The sequence below is a fragment of the Hetaerina americana genome, unplaced genomic scaffold (assembly GCF_022747635.1).
Source record: "Hetaerina americana unplaced genomic scaffold, ioHetAmer1.1.p SCAF_12, whole genome shotgun sequence".
NCBI lineage: Eukaryota > Metazoa > Arthropoda > Insecta > Odonata > Calopterygidae > Hetaerina > Hetaerina americana.
In genome coordinates, this window is record NW_027286292.1 from 34,927,998 (window position 1) to 34,951,190 (window position 23,193).

Here is a 23,193-nt window from a genome sequence, read left to right on the forward strand (position 1 = left end):
AGAAACCTCAAAGGGAGCGTTAGAGCAACCAAGGAGAAGGCGTATCAGACCCTAGTAAGACCAATTTTAGAGTACGCTTCTCTTGTATGGGACCCTCATGAAGAAGGTCATATTAAAAAACTGGAAAAGGTGCAAAGAAAGGCTGCCCGATATGTACTGGGGAAGCATAGGAGGATGGAGAGTGTGTCTGACATGCTAGAAACGCTGGGCTGGGAACCTCTAGAACCTAGAAGGAAAGTAAGCAGACTTTGTGGAATGTTCTGCATTCTGAAGGGGGAGAAAGCTTGGGCAGATCTTAGGAAAGAGGCGGGGAACCCAAATTTTATAGGGAGAAATGATCGCAATTTTAAGGTAAAATGCCGGGCACAGAGAACAAATAAAAAAAATTTTCTTTTCTAAATAGAACAATTGTTGATTGGAACACCTTACCTGCGAAAATATTCGAGCCCTTTCCTAACAGAGTGTATACTTTTAAGAATAGATGTAAGGTATATATGTAATAATTTGATTGATATGTGGTGTATTGTATTATATGTAATAGCAAAAAATCAGCAATGGACAACGGTATATTTCAGGAAAGATGACGACCGTGAGTGAAAGAGTTTTTGAGGTGCGGTAAATGAGAACATCAGACAGAAAATAAACTTGAAACGCCACAAGGATAACAAATAGTTGCTTGATTTGGTGGAAGGAGAGAGGAAGCTCGCTCCAGAGGGAATCCATCAACATACGTCGTAATGAGTGGAGGTGATAACAGAAAGAGTGTAATGTTTATAGCAGTTGGGAAACGGGGAGTTTTAAATAAGCGATCGTGAAGGAAGAATCTAACCGAAAAGTTGCACGGCAGAGCACAAAAGGTAAGCAACTTAGTAAGGTAAACCAGTACGGTTACAAGCGCTTATGGTGTTAAGATATGCAATAGAAATCGACGACGCATAAGAGTAAATTACACATTCCATTGTATTTATGTGACTTTGAAGAGTGGCATTAAAACTATTGTCTATGGGTATTCAATCAAATATTTTGGGAACCACTGCTTCAGGGTATTGATTGATTTTTTAAAAATAAGTTATTAAAGATGACTTGAGAATCGAAACATAAATGATCCAATGTCACATATTCATGCAAAAAATAAACATAAAATATTAATAAAAGCGTGAGCGTGGATTTTATCTCTGACTGACTGAGCAGTTAAGGATCGAAAAACACGGTAGTGTAAGTCGGCGGAATCAACAAAACGAAACGTGCGCATCTCCATTATTTTCTCGCATTCTGATCGAGAAATAAATAAGGAGGAAACATGTAAGTAAAACAAACGACGTGGAGCACTGCTCTTTTAAAATAAAACTCACAGCTGCTGCGTATTTTTTTTGTTTACGTTGTAAAGGATTTCCATCCATCCTGGAACTCTTCTACCATTTCATAAACCAAAATAGCGACCTCGAAGGCTCTCCCATTCTGTTTCAGTTTCTCCTCCCTCCACAAAAGAGAAGAAATTTTTCCCCGATAAGTTGGTCGGTGTTCCATTTATTTCCTTCTTCCGTCGTCCAATTTTATTGCATCTCCTACAGCAAATGGCTTTTGAGTAGAGAACCGAATGTATGTTGCCTCAAAAAGCAACGCGTTTAATGGCTTTTGGAATGCACTTTATGGAATTCGTATTCAACGAAGTTTCAGGTTGATTGATTCTTTTGAAGCCCTTGCCAGTTGAAGCCCTCACAGTTTTCTCTCCAAGCTAAAGTAGAGTCACAGGAACCTTGATGGTTTGGAATCCACCAGGTATACCATAAAATATATGCTTTCAATATTTTCGCGCTCCAAATCGCACATGATTAGAAGCGAAGTAATTCGGAAATCAGCCAAAGAAAAAATCCAAAGACCCAGTATGCATACACGGATTTAATTATTACGTGGGAAGAGATAGCACTGGCAGTATCGGTTTTATTGTATCTATCAGGAGATTTCATTTTCACAGTCATATTGAAGTAAAAAACTTTTATTTATTTAGAAAAATGAAAAAGAGTGAGTTTTGTACGTGGAATAAACACTTCTGTTTGGAAAGGTTCAACACTGTAAGAGATAAAAGCAGAGTTGAGTGAAGTTCATGCCATATCTGCTCTTGTGCTTGCCACTTTATACAATCGGGTAAATGAATTTAAACGTGGCTGTACTCGTACGTCCACAGATGATGAACATCGTTCAGAACGTCCGGTGGAAGTCACTTCCTTCGAAATGACTGACAGAATCCACGATATGTTTTTGAGTGATCGGCGAATCAAAGTTCACGAAACAGTTGAGGCCACAGGCATATCACAAAGAAAGTACAGTGCTTTCAATTTTGCACAAAACATTGGGTGGGGAAAATATCTCGGCAAGATGGGTGCCGCGTTTGCTCTCAGTGGGGAATAAACGTGATCGTGAGGTCGATTCGGAAGGTAGCTTGGCGCTTTTCCGTCGCAATACTGCCGAGTTTCTGCGTCAATACTTAACTTTGGGCGAAACATGGATGCACTCCACACCCCAGAGGCAAAGAAACTGTTGAAATAGTGGGTTTCTAAAGGCGATCCGGCTCCTAAAAAGGAAATTACGGTGAAACCCGCCGACAAGGTGATGACCATAGTTCTTTGGGATTCATGCGGAACCATCAACAACGATTTCTTGTATAAAGGAAAAACAATGAATGAAGAGTATTATGCATCGTAATGGCCTGTTAGAACGAATAAATGAAGAGGAAACGCCCTAATTTGGCAAAGAAAAATCCTTTTTCATCGGGACAACGCACGTGTAATCCTGTGAAGTTTCGACAATGAAAATTACGGGATTAAAGCAGTGACATTTTCTCTTTTCAAACTTGAAAAAATGGCTCGGCAGAAAACGATACATATCGAGCGTGGTAATGGCCAACTTCGATGCCTCTTCTGACTTTCCGATATTACTTTTTGGACGGGTTAAAAAGTTGGAGAAACGCTGATAAATGTGTATCCGGCTAAAAGTAGAAAATGTTGAAAATAAAAAAAAACTACCTAAAAATTTGTTTTGTCTTTTTTTTAAGGAATTATTGAACAATTCAAGAATCCAATGTATTCTTCTATTCTCACAGTCCAGCACCTGTTTCGCATCGTCATAGAGTGAATTGGGAAGAACTGAATGTTTTGCAGATAACAGCCGTAGATTGGAGGGTTAGAAGACTTAACCGTAACTTATGCATGTCTCAGACTGCTCAGTGTGAGTGGGGAATGGAGAATCTAGATGGGCAGTGTCAGGAAGATGATTAAGAAAGAGGTTTCCATCATCACCTGTGCAGTTCAACGTATATGTGGAGGAAATAGCAAAGGAAACATGGGAAGAACTGGAAGTAGGAATGTAGATTTTCGTCGCAATGTCTCGTTGACGGTCGTTTCTCTCTACCCTTCCGAAATATCTTGTGCCAGAATGAAATCATTCCTTGAGACATTGCACATTGGACTAATCACATAATTTATCGTATGTCGTTACTCCACGGAATGTGGCATCAGTAAGTGGCGCCCGAACAGAGGTTCAGTCTAGCAGCCATCCGCCAGCCAGTCAGCAGATAACTGACGCGGGCCATGTTGCTTTCCCAAGACCTTCCACCACTTCTCACGCTAAAAGTCGCCCTATTCCAGCCATCCGCATCGGCTGGAAAAGATCATTCTACAAGAATTTATTCTTGTACTTAAATATGGGGGAGACCCTCAATCCAAAATTCAATTGGTTTCATTTACTGATTTCTTTACTGTTTTTAATTCATTTTGAGAAGTTAACGGTTTTGAAACCCAACGAGTGATGTTTCGCATTGATAAAATAAATCATAAAATGAAAGCATTCATTAGTAAATACAGAAGATATGTTCTTTCGTGGCACATTTTAAATTTAAAAATTTGAGATGCAAGAAAAAAACGAAAAAGTTAAACCAGAAAATTCGTATAGTCGAAGAAGTGACTTTTCCCATCTTCAGGGAATTGAGGGAAGAGAAAATAAATCATTATCCATCCCGGAGATCTTAACGGTATTTATCCAGAGATTTCCAAAAGAAGCATACGTTTCTTAGTATCAGAGCAAACAAGACACGGTGGAGGGCCAGAATTCATTCATAATTCCAATTATGCGTGTAAAAACATCCAGGAAAGTATTCGTGGATTTTGAGTCTTTGTGGTGCTGCATTACGCGATATCTTGATTTTAAATATACATCACCCAGTCTAAAAATAATCGCGACGTAGTTGAATTTCTTTTCCTTGGGAAAGAAGTGATTCAACTTCAGTATGATGCGATTGATGCATGGATCACAACATTCATACAAAACAGCTCACTTAGAATGAGCCTAGGGAACCAATCCTTTCAGGGCACGTTAACAGTCTTAGTCTTGGCCTCAATAAACAACAGGGCGTTCAAATAAACTTACCTTCATGGCATTGCCATGCGTCTTTTGGCGTCACGAGGGTATACTCCAATAACGTCTACATTGCATTAGTTGCTTTCATATAAAATATTTATGGCTCCCAATGCATATTTCTTCAACATGATTTTTAAGACTAAAAAGAATCTTCGCAATGATAAATAACACACACACACATTGTATGACCATATTTCTACAAAGAGGCGATGAAAAAAGTTACCTCACGGACTATTAAAATGGAGAGTAAATCCAAATACGATTCGAGACGGAATACATCGGATAAAATGAGTTTTAAAAATGTGATGCAACACGGTGCCATCAGGCCCAAGCTGCGGCGTCTCCAAAAACTGTGCCACACTCATGCGTGCAAGTAACCACGTGCACCGCGAACGATGCACGCCAAGGGGATAAGGGGTCTATGGGCGCGTCACCACTCACCTGCTTCCTCCGGGGCAGGGGCGACGAGCGGTGGTGCTCCATGCTGGGCGGCGCTGCGGGCGGTGGGGCGTGGGCCGACGGCGGCGGCGGGGGTGCGGCGTGGGCGGCGTACGGGGGCGGCAGGGATGCCGTGGGGGCGAGGTGGGAGGCGGGCCGGAGGTGGGCGGGTGGGCTGTGCTCGGGGGCGTCCTCGAAGGGGAGGCATGGGAGGGCGGAGGGGGGCGGGTGCGCCGAAGGCGGGGCGAGCGAGGGCAGCAGCCGGGGTGGCTCGAGGGCGGCCAGCGGTGAGGGGCAGAAGGGCGAGAGCACCTTGGGGAGGCACGGCCCGCCCGCCTCGCCCGACCCACCCTCCTCCACGCGGGCCACGCCGTCCGAGCCGCGGGCCGCCGCCCCCTCCGCCGTCGACGTGTCCGCGGGTTGCTCCGGCCCCGCGCCCGGCTCCCTCTCCTCCGTGTGCGCCAGACCCCGGACCTGTGCAAGGGGTGGACTGTTAGGTGCGGTCCCGCGCGCGTACGAGGGTGGCGACCGGTGGAGGCCGTCCGGCACCCGAGGACCTGTCGTCTCCCGAAGAGAACATCATGCGTGGAGATGAACCAGTGTTCACCTACTTAAAAGTTTAGGAATTGTAAAAGCTCAGGAAGTTGATATATTATGGTTCGCTGATTTAAATATAGATCGCAATATATCATATTTTCGACTTATGTAAATGATGGCTGTAATGGCAATGAAAATACTGTTAAAAAGATATGTACTGCATTACATATGTCTTCACAACAAGCCAGGCATACGTAAATGGTCAAATTCCAGAGGCATAGTAATTTGGCGACGACAGAACTCCATATTGCAAGGCAGATGCGTGCCGTCGGCGTCGGTAGAGGGTTTATCTATGAGTACGATGCTTACGGCGTTTGCGGTGAGTTCTACTACGGAGGGGCTTGGGCTTAATAATGATCATCACACAACTTAAGTACACGTCATAACTCGATCTGTATGAATTTTTAGTCACCAGATCTTCATAGGGAAACAATTCGACCCCTGATCGAGAAATTTCAGAAGTCATAGGGGCACGCGGGTCCTTAGAGCCATCTCAGAGAGAGACCTAGAATTTAGTAAATAAGTTACTCTTTTATTCTTATATGCTCCTATGAAAGATACAATAGATAAATACCTGTGCAGAGAAAGAAATTTCGAATTCCCGATTTAAATAAACTATGCTGTGATTTTATCGCAATTTGAGACTTGCTTGTGAATATATTTTTCCTCCGTCGGTTTTTGAAGGTAATTTCAAGTTTATTACTTGTGAATGAATTCATATTACTCTCGTTCTGAGATATTCTCTTACGGCTTAACCTGTTTTTGGCTGACCTGGTCATCGCCTTCGGCGTGGGATGGATCCTAACACACCTTGCAGTAATATGACTACCCAGTCAACAAACCATGCAATCTAGGAGAATTTGGATTTCCCTTAACCTAATAAACCAAACATTTTGTTCATTTCTGAGATGTAGATTAGAACTAGTTTAGCATTATAAGGGGTTAAAAATCGGAAATTTTGATTGAATCGAAAACAAACTTTTCATATATTAGAAATATATAAGGAACTACTCGCCTTCGCCGATAGACTTGATGAGTACCTTCCATGAATAACGCGAGGTGTCTTTTATTTTCGAGTTCCAGCACTCATTTCCTTGTTCCAAATTTGAGGCGGAACTTTATATTTGCTGATTTGCCAAATATTCTTTTCATGAGAAAAGATTTTTATTGAAAAATCACGCTTAAATTGATAGATTTTTGAAATCAAAAATGACAAAAATGAAGAAGTTTTTGAGCAATAAAGATAAAAAATTATGAAGTTTTTCATTAAAATTAAATATAGTTGATATAAAAACAAAATTGCCTGATTTCAGGGCTTGTTGAATATTACTAATAAAGGCTAAACTTGAGTTCTTAAACCCGGAATTTGGCTCGATACCCAAGGGTGGAGGGTCAACTTCGTATCGTATCGTAAATACTTACACGTCAAGTTCAAGTACCCAGGTAATCACACTGATTGGGTTTAGCTGGAGTCTTCCCGTGAATTCACCTTGATTTGAACCCGAGGTTTTCTGGACAGCAGCCAAAAGCATCTCTTTCTACTAGGCGTCGTTTCTGATTCACAGTTAGGCATCAACCTTAGCAAAAATTTTACACATAAAAACGTTTCTAGCGTTCTTTCGCAATGGTCGAAATTGGGAATGTTTTATCTACGAGAAGGATAATCTGGATAGATTTTACATACTAAAACCAAACAGCGAATTATAAAATTGAAACTTTTCGGTCATAAAGATAATATTTTTATAGTTATCACGTTCAACTCGTGTGATACCGAACGCTCAAGTATTTTAACACATGCGAGCTCAGATTTTTAAATATCCTTAAGGTTGGATCGCTTAGATATCGTTAATTCATATATAAAGGGCTTGTCGGATCGAGTGATAGACAGTGAAGTTTTTATTGTGAATTAAAAATCATAATTCCCACGGTGGATTTATTGGGACAGAAATGACTTAAGAACTGAACTCATTCAAAGCGCGAAAACTAAAAAAAAATATTTCAAGGCTGTAGATTGTACAATGAGATTTATCATTTGGTATAGTCGGTATGTAAAATACGACATAAAAATAATTCATTTTAAAATTTGAATTGAGTGTGCTCTTTCTCAAAAGACAGCCTAATTACTGCAAAATTATAAACTAGGATTCCTATTATTAGCATTGGCAATTTGGACGTGGTTTACATATTTCATTGAAGGCAAAGAAAGTTTTAAAGAAAATAGTTTATATACCTATTACGGCATTTTATTGAAAAAGAAACGCTAAATAAATATACCTTATAGGTATCCCCGTGTTACTGATAAAAACTGAATCGGGATTGGTATTAAATATTATCACGGGGTGACATCTGCCTAATTGATGAACTTTACTTGAGCTGTGGAATCTTCCCCGACGTGAAATAGCGAAAAATGACCTTTGGCAGGCAGTCTCGTGCCCGTCTGCCCACGGCCTCTCCCCCCTCCCCGCTCCACCGAATACAGAATTTGTTCTTACCTGTAACGATTCGGCAGCCTTGATGAGAGAGGTAAGATGTTCTTGAGCAACACTTATCTCGCCTTTGTACATGAAGTCAACGATTCCTTGAACTTCCCATCTCCTGAGGTCTTTTAATATGATGACAGGATGCTTGCAGGGGTTTTCCGAGAATATCCTCTGGAAAAACGGACTGAAAAAGAAAACATGAGAATGTAGTCCGAAGCAAGACAAATTTATTTATACCCGTAATTATTTTGCACGAGCACTTGATACATTTAAGGAAGGACCATACTTTGAGGCATTCAAAGGCAGGGATGGAAATTTATATCCATGTTATTGGAGGAACTTATGTTTGGACTGAAGAAATGGGAAAGTTGCTGGAATGGCAGAATACACGACCAGGATGAAGACCAATTTTTAGACCATATTTCACAATGGTAGTTAAGTCAAGTTATAGAGAAACATTTTGCGTGGATAAACAATCAACAATTAATAAAAAATTACAATGGTCAACCCAAACTCAATTACATATGATTACCTCGGATGTTGGCAAGAAAATTATAACGCTTTAGGTTTTAAAAATGAACCACATAATTACCTTTTACCCTCACAATCTGAGTTGCATTCGCAAATATTTTACAGGCTTGTGCCATACCTCCGAGTTATTACTTGCATTTCGAAAGGAAGTAATTCAATAGCTTAAAAAACATACAAAAATGATGCATTTCTCGGCCTAAAAAGTGACATAATTTCTTATGCAAAAATGCTTAGGATGTCAGGCTAATCCCTGAATCACAAGGCCAAATTTAAATATTAATAATGAGCGGATTGATACTTGCATTTATACCATTTTCGCCGTTATTATATTAGTCCTTGAACCACAAAAACATATATAAGAGGGAACGTGAAGTTGCAGGTGAATAGATTAGGAAAATAAAAATATTAGGATATTTGTTATAAACTATATGTTAGTGATAAAAAATATAAGCAAACTCTGAACGAATACGATGAATCAGCAGTGATATATAATTATTAAACAAGAAATGATAAAAAATAACCCCGCGAATATCTTTGACAATACTTATTACTAAGAAAAAATGTCGAAGATAATGGATAAACCTCAAGATTTGGATCTTAACTACAAAATTAACAGATGATTTTTATATATGCGTAGTCGTATATGGTAAAGACGGTGCTCGGAGGGTATTTGGACCTAAAAGGGGCCATGAAATCCTATGATGTTGCAATGAGGTGGTGAGCGGTTACTGCCAAAGAGTTGACCATCAACAATCCTGGAAAGGGAGCAGGTGCTCTCCTTCACATGAGTCAAGGCGTAGGCCATCATGTTCGAGCGAACAATAAACAATGTACTTCAAGGGAAAAAGAGATGCTTTAACGTGGGCATTGTGACATTCAGGGAAACCACTAGACCAGCGAAAACTTGCGAAAGATTATCTGTTTTGCACCATTTATTTTTGACGTTTATTGAGTTGATAACAGGTGTAATGAAACTCTCAGGTATGATATATCTCAGAAAAAGTAGCCCCTCACACATTTTCAGCACGCAATGATAAAAAATGACTCCGTGAATCTCTTTATCAAGACTTATTACTAAGAAACAATGTTGAGGATGATGGCTAAACCTCAAGAATCGGATATTAAAGGCAAAATTAGCCAATTCATCTGATAGCCGTATATGATAAGGGCAGTGCTCAGAGGGTATTTTGGACTTTGGATTGGTGGGTACTACTCGAGAGAGCAAATCAAACTGACGACAATCAATTTTGAATCGGTCCTTACTTTGTACGATAAATACGAGGATTTGTAAGGTTGGGAATCTTAGAGTACAAATCCATAAATTGGCCTATATATTTCGTATGAAAGAAAAATGTCGGAGAAATGAACACAGTAGGCGATAGACAATGCTAATTGGGAAGAAAACAGAAAATGCTTGGAGAAAGGATGCGACTGTGCCCAAGGCTGAAGAAAAGACGAGAGAGAATAAATATGAGAGGTGGCGAAACAAAATGATTCCTTAACGAAGAAAAAAGAATGATGAAGGAGGATAGTTATAGTTTACAATCAGAATCAAATAGAACTTTAAATGGTTAAACTATGCTGGAAATCACTATAGATGATGATGGTACAAAAGGAAAACATTCACGGGAAAAAAATTAACTAGGATGAATCGAGTATTTCGAAACCATGAAAGGATTACAGGAAATCCCAATTCCAAATGTCGAAAATTATTCGTATGAAAATAAACAATTGTCAATAGATGTTTAAGAAACTTAGACGAGGGGTGAACGAACGCTTGTAATTGGAAAACATTTAGAAAACAAAATACCATTTAAAATTTAAGAAAATCATAAATAAGGACTGAGAATATAACAGTTTCGGGCGTCACTTGGTGGAAAATCTTCATATTGAAATTGAAAATAAAAAACTTGGCTTTTCCACATAGAAACTATGTGGAAAAGCCAAGTTGTTTATTTTCAATTTCAAAAGGACTGAGAAAATGAATGTGCTAAAAGATCAAAAGTATCCGGAAAATTGCAAAAAATGGCAACCTCAAAGCAGCAGAAGAGAAATTGGGACAAAGGAAAGCCATTCAATGAGTTGATGAAGTATTCTTGGTACTATATTAGAGCCGAAAATGCACAAAATAATCAAAGAAATTCATGAAATTGAAAATATTTTTTTAGAAAAGCAATTCAATATAAATTAAGGGAAATTAACAAAAAATAAGGGGAAATGATGCAACTATAAACTAATAAATTATCATAGAGAAAATTTGGAACAAATTGCAAGAATTCAATACAAGGCACCAGTTAAGATTAGATACGATTCTTCAAGTTCTCGGCCATTTACGAAAGAAGGCGAAGGAGAGAAAAAGAAAGAATGCATGAAGAAACTTTACAATTGAGAAAGAACTGAATGAAATTATACCAAATGAAGGAGACAGCGTTGATGGAAAGGACGCAAGAAAAAATATGTAAAAGAAGACATTTACAAGCAAGAATTAGATACCGTATTTCCTCAGAGATACAAGTCATTCTGGCAAAAAGAATCTCCAAGGGATTATAAAACTTATGTGAAACTTATGTGCCAGACGAAGAGAAATATGGATGCTTAGTAGTGCCCCGTTGTATCCATAACATGGAAGACGATGCAGGAAAATGCATACATTCAAGTGAACCTAACCCATAATTGAATTGTTCAAAGTTTGTTACACTCTACAGAAGAGTGAAGGAAATAAGAGAATATTTATCGGCAAAGAATAGCAGTTTCATTATTATGCGGCTTATTTTTCTTATCAGCTGATTATCTGAAATAAATGTTTTACTAGAATCATCCTGGTTAATTGTATCCATAGTAACTTTGTGGAATTGCTTCATATCAAAATGAAATACACTATGTTATCCCACAGAAGAGCTTTATTGTACGACCCGGGTTTCGTCGAAGATCGACATCATCAGGTACAGAATATTCCCAGTCTGGGTTTAAAATAAATTAAAAACTTAATAATATAAATAAATAAAATAAAATAAATATTAAATAAGGGACTCAAGCTCGACTGTTTAGAGAAATTTGAAATATTAAGAAATGTGTCCGGGTCAAATATTCTCCTTAACGATGTTATAGACTCTTCCCATTCCCCCCTCCTTAACTTAGGTAAGTACCTAGGTGCTTTACCACCTGTGGTGCCTCCCCTCCCCTCTCCGTCAACCGCCGTACCTTCCCAAGTTGGACACTCATCTCCACCCCCTAACCCTTTCTCCCTCTCATCCCAATCACCTCCTAACGATTTTTGCAAACCTCCCTCACCCCCTCCAGCCCCCCCCTCACACAGTTTGAAAAATGTATTTAAACCCAGACTGGGAATATTCTGTACCTGATGATGTCGATCTTCGACGAAACCCGGGTCGTACAATAAAGCTCTTCTGTGGGATAACATAGTGTATTTCATTTTGATAGAATCATCCTCACTAGTCATCAATCATAAATTTGGTTTGACGCAGGTCTCCAATCAATTATTCAATCGGCTAGCGGCTTCATGTCAGCATATTTTCTCCCTTTGACTTATATCATTATCTATCCGCTCTACGTGTCTCATCTGATGGTTTTACCATGTATTCCTTCTTTTACGACTTTCCCCTCTACGACTAAGCCCGTGAATATGCGCCGTTAATGCACATAAATTCTAAGATCATGTAGAGTGGTACAATTGCATGACTATACTAATGTTACACTAATGTAATATATTACATTAACCTATATTATACCAAATGATCTTTAATAACAACGCAATTGTCTCCACTCTAAAAGAAAAGGTCAAAAAATGTGTCAGCTCCCGAATAATTACAAATAGGTCAAAGACAATGACAATCTATATCAACCAAGAAGTTGAAGTGGGAGAGAATTTATGAGAACTAGTTTGAAATTGAAAGATGTAGAGGAGCAGTAGAGAATGCGCATGTAATTTAAATAAGCAGAGTAAAAAGGTAGGGTTGTTCACTGTCGACCCTGAGCTTTAGTGAATAGTGTGAGGGGAAACTCAACGAGAACAAAGTCAAGATGTAAGGCAGCGTATATGCGTGGGAAGAATTAAGTGTGCTGTCATATGTGGACGGCCTTTTTGAATAGATAAAGACTTAGTGCAGAAAAGTTTAAGGGGACATATGTCAGGAATAAGAAGATAATAGGTTCAGAGGGGTAATTTGGTAGAGGAAGGATATTCAGAGAATGAAGGAACGGTGGGGAGAAACTCGGAGTAGGCATTTGCTTACTCTTCACGAAAGGCGTGAAGGAGTCCTCAATCTAATGTCTCGTTCGACGGACGGTGTACTTCACTTGAAGTGCTCTCGGCCTGGCACCCAAAGTAGGGATCCGGATATCACTAAAACATATTAACACCTTCGGGATTCGATCCCGGGTCTCTGGGGTTCGAAGCCGGTACGTTCATTAAAAACCATACTATATCGATCTTCACGACAACCAACACTCGGTTTGAAAGCCATGATAATAATGAGCATGATTTAAGAAAGAGTACAACGTCAGGAAAAGCAAGTATCAAAACAAGTTAATGGTTATTCGTCTTCACGATTCGATTTGCGTTCGAGGTTGTGATATAATGGACTAAAAAGACCAACGAAAGACAAGGGAAAAAGAGGAAGGGGTTTGGTACTTTGGCAGAAATATCGCTGGCAATGGAAGAAATCAGAGGTGATAGAAATAATGATAAACAATAAAAAGAAATTATAAATAAATGTCAAAAAAATAGTTACCAGAACAGTAATGGAAAAAAATGTTTTTACATAGATGGAGCATAAAATAACGGTGAGTGGTACGTAAATTTTAAAGCGATTTATGAAAACACTTTTTACAATTTTCATGGAATTATATTCTACAGCTGAAAGATATGAAGGACAGAAGCAGCATGCAAGTTTGAGGTGGTAAAATGTGGTGCCAAAGAAGAAAGGTGATAACATAGGGATAAGTGTAACAGTGAAAGGTCAAGGATAAATTTCGAGATGAAGATAGTCAAAGACGTCAGCGCAAGAATCTAAGCAGAAATATAAAATCTTGGGTGACATGAGGGATTCGACAGTAACCAAAAATCAATTCTCGGATTAATAATCCATGATGATGATGAGGACATGTTTTAGCAAATAAATTGAAAACTTATTCGTTGAGGTCGGCGAAAAACAGCAAATGCTAATTCATACGGAATAATATACTCTTAATTTATGATATCGCATTTTTGTGACACGTATGATTTCAGCAGAAATCTAAATACAAATCATCTGGAGATTAAACAAACCATTAACATCATTGTGCATAAATATTCATTATTTTTCATATTTACTTCGGAATGAAGTCATACTCTGTCATTAGGTCACCTTACCATCTCTTAGGATTGGTAATTTTAAACAAACGGAATTAAGAGAGAGAGAGAGACAGAGAGGATGAGATGTATTTTTTTAAATGGACGGATACCGAGAATTTCAGTAATCATTTGAAGATGTTCCGACTGTATTTGAGCACGAGAAACGAAAACCAGGTCACATTAAATTGAAATGTGGATGAAGATGCCCGTTTCGGATGGTTTCACGGTATTTCGTTGTGATTATTAGCATTTTTGGTACACAAGTATGAGTATGCAAGAAACTCTTTACTCGTCTGGCTATACAATATAAACATATATGCGTGTAAACAGAAAGAATTTCGATTTGCTGCAGTGAATCACTTTCCACAAGCGTTTAAATTAATGGTTGATTACTATTTCAAACACTAATTTATTTAGTCTAATGAATAAACAGCCAAGTTTCGGCATTTTCATTCAAATGACAAATATTTAACAACAAACAACAAGGACAATCATATAAACCCAAGCCCTGAACAGAGAAAAATTCACCCATATGAGAGTCGAACCCACGATCTCTGGATTCTCTGGATAAGACGTAACCCAACGGTCACTGAGGGCGGCAACCTTACTTAGTCAAGATTAATATTAACAAGTCGACTAATTTGCAGCAGATAATCAAGCTACCCCACGCCATGGCAATATTTTCATTCACTCATAGTTCTTTCTCCTATTTTATTCATAAAATGCTTTTATAAATTTATTCTTGTGATTCAGCTGATTCACCTTAATGGCTCTTTATTGCCTGGTCGTCAGTAATCTATGGTACCTTAGACTGTGTCCAATTACTTTCCCTATTCTTCATTTATGTATAAATGCCCATAGAAGTTTCTCCTAACCCACTTTTTGAAGTATTTCTTTTTTTTTGTGAATATGTCTAATCATGTTTATATCATCATTCAATCTTGAGGCTCTACTTTTTCATCCTCTCATCCATCCATTCTTGTCAGACATCCTTTCTTCTCAGTAAGTAAATCGCCTGCATATCGCAACATACCATTATTTCCTCTGTACAAGCGCAATCCGCCTTCAATTCAAATTTCCTCGAATTCGTTCACTGTCCAGTACCCATATTAATTATACGAGGCATGCTCATAAAGTAAGGGCTGTTTGGTCACAGGAAAAAATATACTCATATGAAACACATTTAATTGCCACTGTTAGTTAGCTACAAACTTACTTCACTTATTTACATAATCGCCGTTCACTTCTAAGCATTTTTCGTACCACTTCACCAGCTTTTTTGACCCCTCTGCATAGAAGCTCGCCGCCTGAGAGTTGAACCAATTGACAACGCCGTTCTTGAGTTCCTCTTTGGTTTCAAAACTTTGTCCACCGAGCCACTGTTTCAAGTGCAAGAAGAGGAAGTAGTCGCTTGGTGCAAAGTCAGGACTGTACGGTAGGTAGTCAAAGAGTTCCCAACGAAAATCTTGAATTTTCTTATTGGTTTTGGCAGCAGTGTTTCGGTACCCACCTTGCACACAATTTGTGGTATCCGAGGTTTTCCGTGACAATATGGTAGACAGTAGTGCGTCCAAGTTGAGGAAATTGTTCAGCCAGGCCATTCATCGTCAATCGACGATAACATCGCAGTTTTTGTTCCACTTGCGAAACAATTTCATCGGTCAGAATACTGGGCCTGCCACTTTGGTCTTCGTCATGGACATTTGTTCGCCAATTTTTAAAATAAAGGCACCATTGCCTAGCCTTTCCTTCACTCATAACTGTAGGTCCATAAACTAGGAATAACTCCCGATGAATTTCAGCAGCCGACAATCCTTTTGCATACAAGAATCGTATGAAAGAACGCACTTCACAGCTGGCGGGTTGAAAGATTGTCGCGGACATTGTTGTTTGCCTGCACGGACAAGCAAACGACTTCTGAAACAAGACAAATGCTGCTATAGCTTCTCATTGAATCAGTAGATGGCGCTGCAGGAGTAAAACTGTGTTGTGAGGCGCCAATATTTAAATATAAGCAGACGGCCCTTACTTTATGAATATGCCTCCTATATCAGGGGCGATAGTGAGCTGTTCTGCATTATCTCTCTAATTGTTTTAGTTTCATCTATGCTTTCCCACATCTAATCATTACCATATGCAATTTATTGCGGGCATCAAATTCTTCGATTATTGCCGATCGTTCCAAATTATTTAAGACCACGCAGCATTATATCCAAAATCACGTTGCAGAAATATTTTTTTTTGTTCACCAGTGCACTAAAGATACGTGGTATTTCTTCTCTACGATATTTCGGCGAGCAAAAATGGCTTCTCTTGTTCCTCTTTAATATAAAATCAGCCGACCGGTCATGTTGATAAACACAAGTTTTGCACTATTCTAAGCCATGCCTAACACGACACTAAATACCCCAAAACGATGTCCTACAACTAGCCAAATTTTACCTCCACATACCTACCACCTTCCTTCATGCCGCCTTAAGAGCCTGCTCTCTTCCTTCCTCCACTTCCTTTGCAAACACTCTCTCCTCTATTACAGTTTTAAACATTCCATTACCATCCAAAACGCCCTGCCCCACTCTGTTCCTACCTTTTTCAGATTTCTTCAAATAACCTGCTCCATTCCACTATCATTCACAGAACTTCTTCGTTTATTTTCCTTTCTGTCCATTTTACCTTTTCCATTCTTCTTCACTCACACGTAGAACACGTTCTAATCTACGTTTGTCCTCGTCTAAGGCGACCAAGTTTTAAAGTCATGCAAAACTACATTCCATCACAAAATTTTCAGGAATCTTATCATTACCAATTTTCACTGAGATTAAATTTCTAGCCAATTAAAATGCTTATTTAAGTAACAAAAATCTTTTCTATTTTCTTAATTGCTTCGCTTGTATTAGTGTAAAACACTTCATGACTAAGTGAACTGGATGCTCTAGTTTATGCCCTCCTGCGTTAATGATTAATTTATTCTTCCTCAGACATTAAAACGTAATAATTTCGTTTCTTAATCATTAGCTCTCATCCCATACCCATTAAATGGTCTTGTAATGCGCTCATCAATGACTAAAATCACTTGGCTGGCTAACTAATTAAAGCTTGATCAATAAACCTGTTTGAGTTCCCTTAACTTCCTTTTTTCCTAGCTTGGGTTTTCCCTTGCCTTCCTTAACCTTTACTCCGAATAAACGTGGAAAACACAGGTGATTGTGATTTTCAATCTGAAAACTCCTGTTTTTTCTTATGTCAATCATAGTCCATCTGATTCTCACACTCTTATATTCACTTACGCAGTCTGAGACATTTACAGGTTTTGGAAAAGTTCAACTAAGATTAGTCGAAGAAACCAAATTCAGCCCAATCTATTTTCTTTAATACGCTTGCTAATTGTGTTCACTTTAATATGTTAACGCTTCCTCTCTAAATCGATGAAACAAACAAATATAACATGGTAATATTCTGTATACCTATCAGTAACATCATTACCGCTATGGAATAACACCTTATTTGTCTACTTTGTTGTCTCCGGCGTAGCTTAATGGAATTTGCACAACATATTTCAATGAAAGAAGTAACTTTGATTCCACAAAAATTTGGTGGGTAATTACTAATTTATTTCCTTCATTTAAATTCCCTCTATACATTGACCTTCTACTACTAACCGTTTGCTATTTTTTCATTCATTTTTGTGACCCTAAGTAACAATTTTGCCATGTGCGAAATCAAACTCATGGTCAATTAATTCTCACATACTGTCGCTTTACTTTTAATGGAATGGGAATCAACGATGATTGAAGTCTTGTGGTAAATTAACTGAATCATAAATGCTACGGATAACTCTTCCTTCCATGTTTTCCAAAATCTTTCGGTGTTTGAATAGAAACGCAGGCGAGGAGACTTTTTTCGTCCCACTTCGTTTCATTCCTTTTCCAATACGCTACAATTACGCATGGACCTAGTCTCTCATATTCTGCAGCTGATTATTTTTTCACGTCTAAAATTATTAGCTTAATTTATTTATTATATTATTCCTCCCGGCATTATTTCCCTCTCGCCTGAATATTTTATACTTGATCAATAGTTTTTCTGCCGTGTATCTGAATTAGTAGAAGGATTTTCTTTCTTACATCCTGGCTATTCTTTCACTTTCCTGTTCATCTCTCCCAAATTCAGCTCGTCTTTGTTATCCCCCCCATATTATCGAACCCTGAATCTTTCGCCCCATTTATTTCTCGCCTTATTATAACTCATGTCTTTGTACTTTCTTCTTCTTAATTCTGTTTACGTTCTACCATTTCCTTCTCCCATTAATCTTCCTAACAATAAATTTCAAATCCATGGCTTCCTAATCATTTTTTTAACCGTTCCCATTATTTTGTTTGCAGCTTTTTAAGAAGAAATCCCCACCTTTCCACAACTGTATCAATTGCCTGGTCACCATACAAAATATTATGAACAGCTTGCCTGCATTTATTTCTTTTTGTCTAGGTCAAAGTATTCAAATTCCATTTTCTTATAGTTTTCCCGTTTAAATTCCTGGGATTTGATATTATATATTAATGAGCAAATATTATGTTGCGATTCCTCATCCGATAGGGGCAAACATGAAATCTGCCGACGAAGTACCTAATAATAATACCTAATAATAAAAGTGGCAGGCTCTAAATTTGTGGAAATCAGCAATTAAGCAAAATAATAAAATTGTAACTTTTCCCTCGAATTTCGTGCAACGCGTTTCAGCCCCTATGCATTATCCTCAGGTACAGCAAAAGCTAAAAAGTCCAAAGTGAGGTAAATGTACCGCAAAATATAGTTGGTTACAGAGTCTATCTCTTAACTAAGTAGAATAGTACTGGGAAAAATGTATTACAGATCTACGTACACATTACTATAATTCTTCAAAATAGCACCCTTTTGCATCGACGATCCGATACCAGCGCCTCTGTCAGCCTCGGTACGCTTTCTAGGAGGCGTCGACGAGGACCTCAATATGGTACCTCGTCATGCCCCTATTTGACGTTATCTAGCGTTACATAATGTGTGCCTTTCAAGCTCCTTTTTATTCTTGGGAACAGAAGAAGTCCGACGGTGCCGTATTGGGGCTGTAGGGTGGCTGGAGTAGCGTTGCTACCTTGTGCTTGGCCAAGTACTCGGCCACGAAGAAGGCGCTTTCCCGAACCCTTCGGAGAACTTCCGCGGATAAAATACGGTCCACTGTCCGTCCCTGAGCCACAGATCCAGATAACGACTTTTGAGTTAAAATAGACGACGAGAAAAGACTATGTACTTATTTTTTGGAAAGACCCAGGAAGTATGAGTGGGGTGTAGAATTGCGTAAAACTGCTTCCATATCTACCCATATTATGCTATCGCTCACGTGATTTGAGGTCAACACTTTCTCCTACGTTTTTGTTGGAATTTGCGACCACCCCATGCTAATCACTTCCCCTCCGCTAAATAAAACGTTGTATATGTTGCTTCAATAATCCACGATATTCATCCATCTCCCCCAAAAACATCTATTTTCCCTCTCTCTTTCTTGATTTTCCCGTACTTCCCTGTCTTTAACACCGTCCTCATATTTCAAGTTCATATTCTAACGGTGTTTTCAATTCACCCATCAGCTGCTATAAACTGGACTGCGCAAGGATGCTATGTGATTTTGACCTCGGAGACCTTGCCTCCTCTGCTGGCGTGCATTGTACCCGCCCGACTATTCCGGGTCTCATAGTTATTCATGGCAGTCCCTACTTATTTGTTATCATGCTTTAGGACACGATGATATCGTGGAAATATAATCAAGATAGATTCCAGTTGCTTGCCTAATTAATGTGTTCATCTTGTCTGCATCACTTATATTGGCATCTCCAATAATCTCAGACGCCTTAGAAGTGAGAACCAGACGATAAGTAGACCCCCTACCATCTCCTGTGATATATATATATATATGTATATATGGGTGACACTACCAGAATAAATTGTCATTGCTTCTGTCATAAAATATCTCAATGGGTCATCGAAACATGCAGGCCCTTTTACCTGCCGACAACTGCCCACTCAATGAGGTCTAATTCCTCTATCTCTATTGCAACTCAATCCAAATTTGAATGCACTTAAAAACTTTACCATTCCCACTCCATGCTTCGATACATTATTCTTATTATCATCCTAGATGCATGAGTTGTATGACTACTTGGTCGGTATCTTTCACATTTGTCTCCGATTTTATCATTCGCACTGTATGTAGTCACTTATCCTCTCAAATTTACGTTTTTTTAATAGAATTTTGAGTAAGTTCCAAATATTATTTGATTAATGGTATCACAATGCTACATAATTATATATGCTTCAGGGGAGAATACCCATAGTGGCCTACACATGCTAATTATAAACATTCTCTCGTGGAGGAAGGGGAAAAAATCATCAAGGGTCTATCAAAAATTCGAGAGGCATTTTAAAAACGATGTCATTAAGCCATGAATTCGGAGAGAAAGTTTTAAAATTACAAAAGAACGAATTTAAGGCATTTGCTGACAAATGTCAACTGTGGCTAATTTATCCGCAATGAATTCATGAAATGATTTTGATTTACAATCTGAAAATTTACAAGGCCCCATAAATGTAGTTTGTAGATCCCCAGAATTGGAATTAGAGAAATTTGAAACGAAATTAAAAATTTACGAAGGGAGAGGAAATGTTGATGCAAGAATAAGTTTTCTTTCTGCATGACTGTAAATCTTCCTCTGAGATATTTATGCCTACTGGCGTAAGAGATTAATTGATGTCAGTTACATTAATTCAGATTATTCAAATAAATTGAATGAGTCCACATTTTCTTAGGCGCAAGCTTCATGCCCGAAGTGACACTTGAGTTGCTTTGATCCGAGTGCCCTCTTTGTTTTTCACTTCCTCCTACTGCTGCATTCATCCGACAGGCGAATCGCAAGTGACTCCCTATTGAAATAAAAATCTTAGCAGCTTATGTAACCTTTCAGGAGAGGGCGAATGAAATTAGCGATTGATATTGAAATGTTAAAAATAATTATGTAAACATTACGGAAACCCGTATTACATCTCGAAATCTTTTGAAATGAACCCGTTTTTCACTCCAAGCAACACACATCCATGGCTAAATAATTCATTTATTGGTATATTCTTAAACATTTGAACTTAAATTGATTTTTAAAATATCATGGAGAAAAAGTGGACGTGAGGAATTGGGAAACCTAGACTCTTAGTTCCTCTCAAAATACCTGACGTTGTCTACCCTGGTAACGGGTAATGAGGTACTAAGTTCCTTCATTTAATCATGGATTCCTTTTAAATTGCAGCTCACATTTCGTTACTATCGCGAAAAATGTCCACACCGTCAAATTAATTTTTTAATCAATTCAAGGTACCGGCTAAAAATTAAAATTTAAATGACGTTAATAAATAAAAGGGGACTTAGTAAAAATAGGGTAGGAAGAAAATGAATCAAGCCATTCAATACAAGTGATGTTAAATCATTTTATTTGTGCAAGCATATTAATTTCCACATGCAGCATGATCCGAGTTTATCCGTATTGGAGGTCTGGAGCGGTATACCACTGCGAGCGCTTTCCACAGGCATGGCTACAAGCCCGAGGAGGTTCGTGATCCTGTTTCGAGCAAGCTTCACACTTACCGAGTGTCCATTCCAGTTTTCGCCCAGAGAATGGACATTGGACATTTTTGTTTAGCATCTATGCTTGGAGTGCGTTCCTCAACTGTTTGTGCTCGCTATATCTGAAATGCCTCGTGTTTCTTTTGTTTAATTTATGACGCGAATGTGCAACGGTCATAATTTTGTGGATATTTTGTTTGCTAGCACGATAGGAGGCCGATACATTCTGTTTAATTAACTAGGGATTGGGTACCCATAGTGAATATCGAGCGTCCAAGCCTAATGGCACATGGGAGTGCTGCAGATTGAGCTGCGCGGGGCTCAGTAGTTAGAAATTTGAAGAAATTTGATAGAATTCTCTTAATCCATCGGGTAAATGACGTTAAGGCGCAGTCACTTTGAAGACTTTTGACCGGACCACAGTTATGTGGGTCACACAAACCTCTAACTACAAAGGTAAACATGTCACAAAATCCGTCATTTAATGAATAGCGCTTTCTGTACCTTACAATTCACTTTTTATTGCAAATTCATGTGCAATAAAGTACACATAGAAGCCGTTTCGTATTTTTCTTTCCCAAATGTCCCCGTACATGTTAGCTAACAATGCGGTTACCAAAACCACAACCCCATCTAACGTCTCCATGATTGAACTCCACACAAAACACCGCAAGTTTTTTGCTGCTGCTGAAAGGCTTCCGAAAGATTAAATCATAGAGTAAGAAAACTACGGTGAACAGCAGGAGTTGGGTGCAGGGATCCTGCACAGAATTTCGCTCAAGTGAAAAAGTAGAAAGAGTTGACTGATTACGAACGAGGTCATAATCCACCGACATGTTGGGTTCACCACGTATTTTTATGCCTCCCGAGCATTTATGTAGACCCAAGAGAAACGATTGTTACGAGAAAGAAAACGAAGTTCGAAGCGGATGATATCTCAAAGAAATATCGATTTCCATTCCCACTTATAGCACTCGAATTCAACGCGGGAGCTAAAAAGGCCGATTGCTGGTGTGACTCAAAATGTCATGGCGACAGGGCATCACCCCGCGCGATTGGAATGCCTGAGTTCGACTACCACCCAGGCCATGTCTCGACTCCGCGTCATCTCCTTCCTGTGTTCGCCTGGCGTGTCGCTGCACTTCCTCCTCCTCCCGCAAGAAAAGCTGTGGTGAACATAATACAAGGCTTACGGCTTCACGGTTTTTACGAATTTCGTGAAGGAATTCGCTCCATCTCTCACAGTGGCAGGCCGGACGATGGCTCACAGTCGCCACATCAGACGCCGCATCAAGCGATTGTCCTCGACTGCCCTGCAGTCTCCTCTTTGGAAAACAGGGAATGATTCCTCTATGATCAACTTCCGTGAACATACATGCATCGACATGAACATTTCTGACATCCCAAGCGTCTATGACCGCGGTCATACATATCGGTACCCACTTCATAACTATATGTAAGGGAAGGATTTGGTTTTCAGTTCGAACACCGTACTTACGTTAGTACGAGGGTCATCCGGAAAGTAGTACCCGTTCGTGAAATAAAGACACAAAAGTAAATATTAACAAACATAAAAAATTTTATTTGAAAGAGGATACTTTAAACTACTTCTCAACATAATCTCCAAGCAAATTAAGGCATTTGTCATAACGTGTGACAAGTTTCTGTATTCCTGCTGCATAGTCCTTCGCCGCCAGCTCATTGAGATACGCGAGGGACCCATCTTGCACAAATTTTTG

General features: G+C 39.0%; 1 protein-coding gene across 1 annotated transcript in view; it reads right to left on the minus strand.

Moving 5' to 3' along the window:
• The window catches only part of LOC139685836 (protein jim lovell-like), a 135,738-nt gene that overhangs the window by 37,674 nt on the left and 74,871 nt on the right, over positions 1–23,193 (minus strand). Inside the window, exons 2-3 of the mRNA XM_071582953.1 lie at positions 7,941–8,112; positions 4,855–5,325 (exon numbers count right to left, since the gene is read on the minus strand). Coding sequence (XP_071439054.1) covers positions 4,855–5,325; positions 7,941–8,112 — 643 coding nt within the window. The remainder of the gene's footprint in view (positions 1–4,854; positions 5,326–7,940; positions 8,113–23,193) is intronic.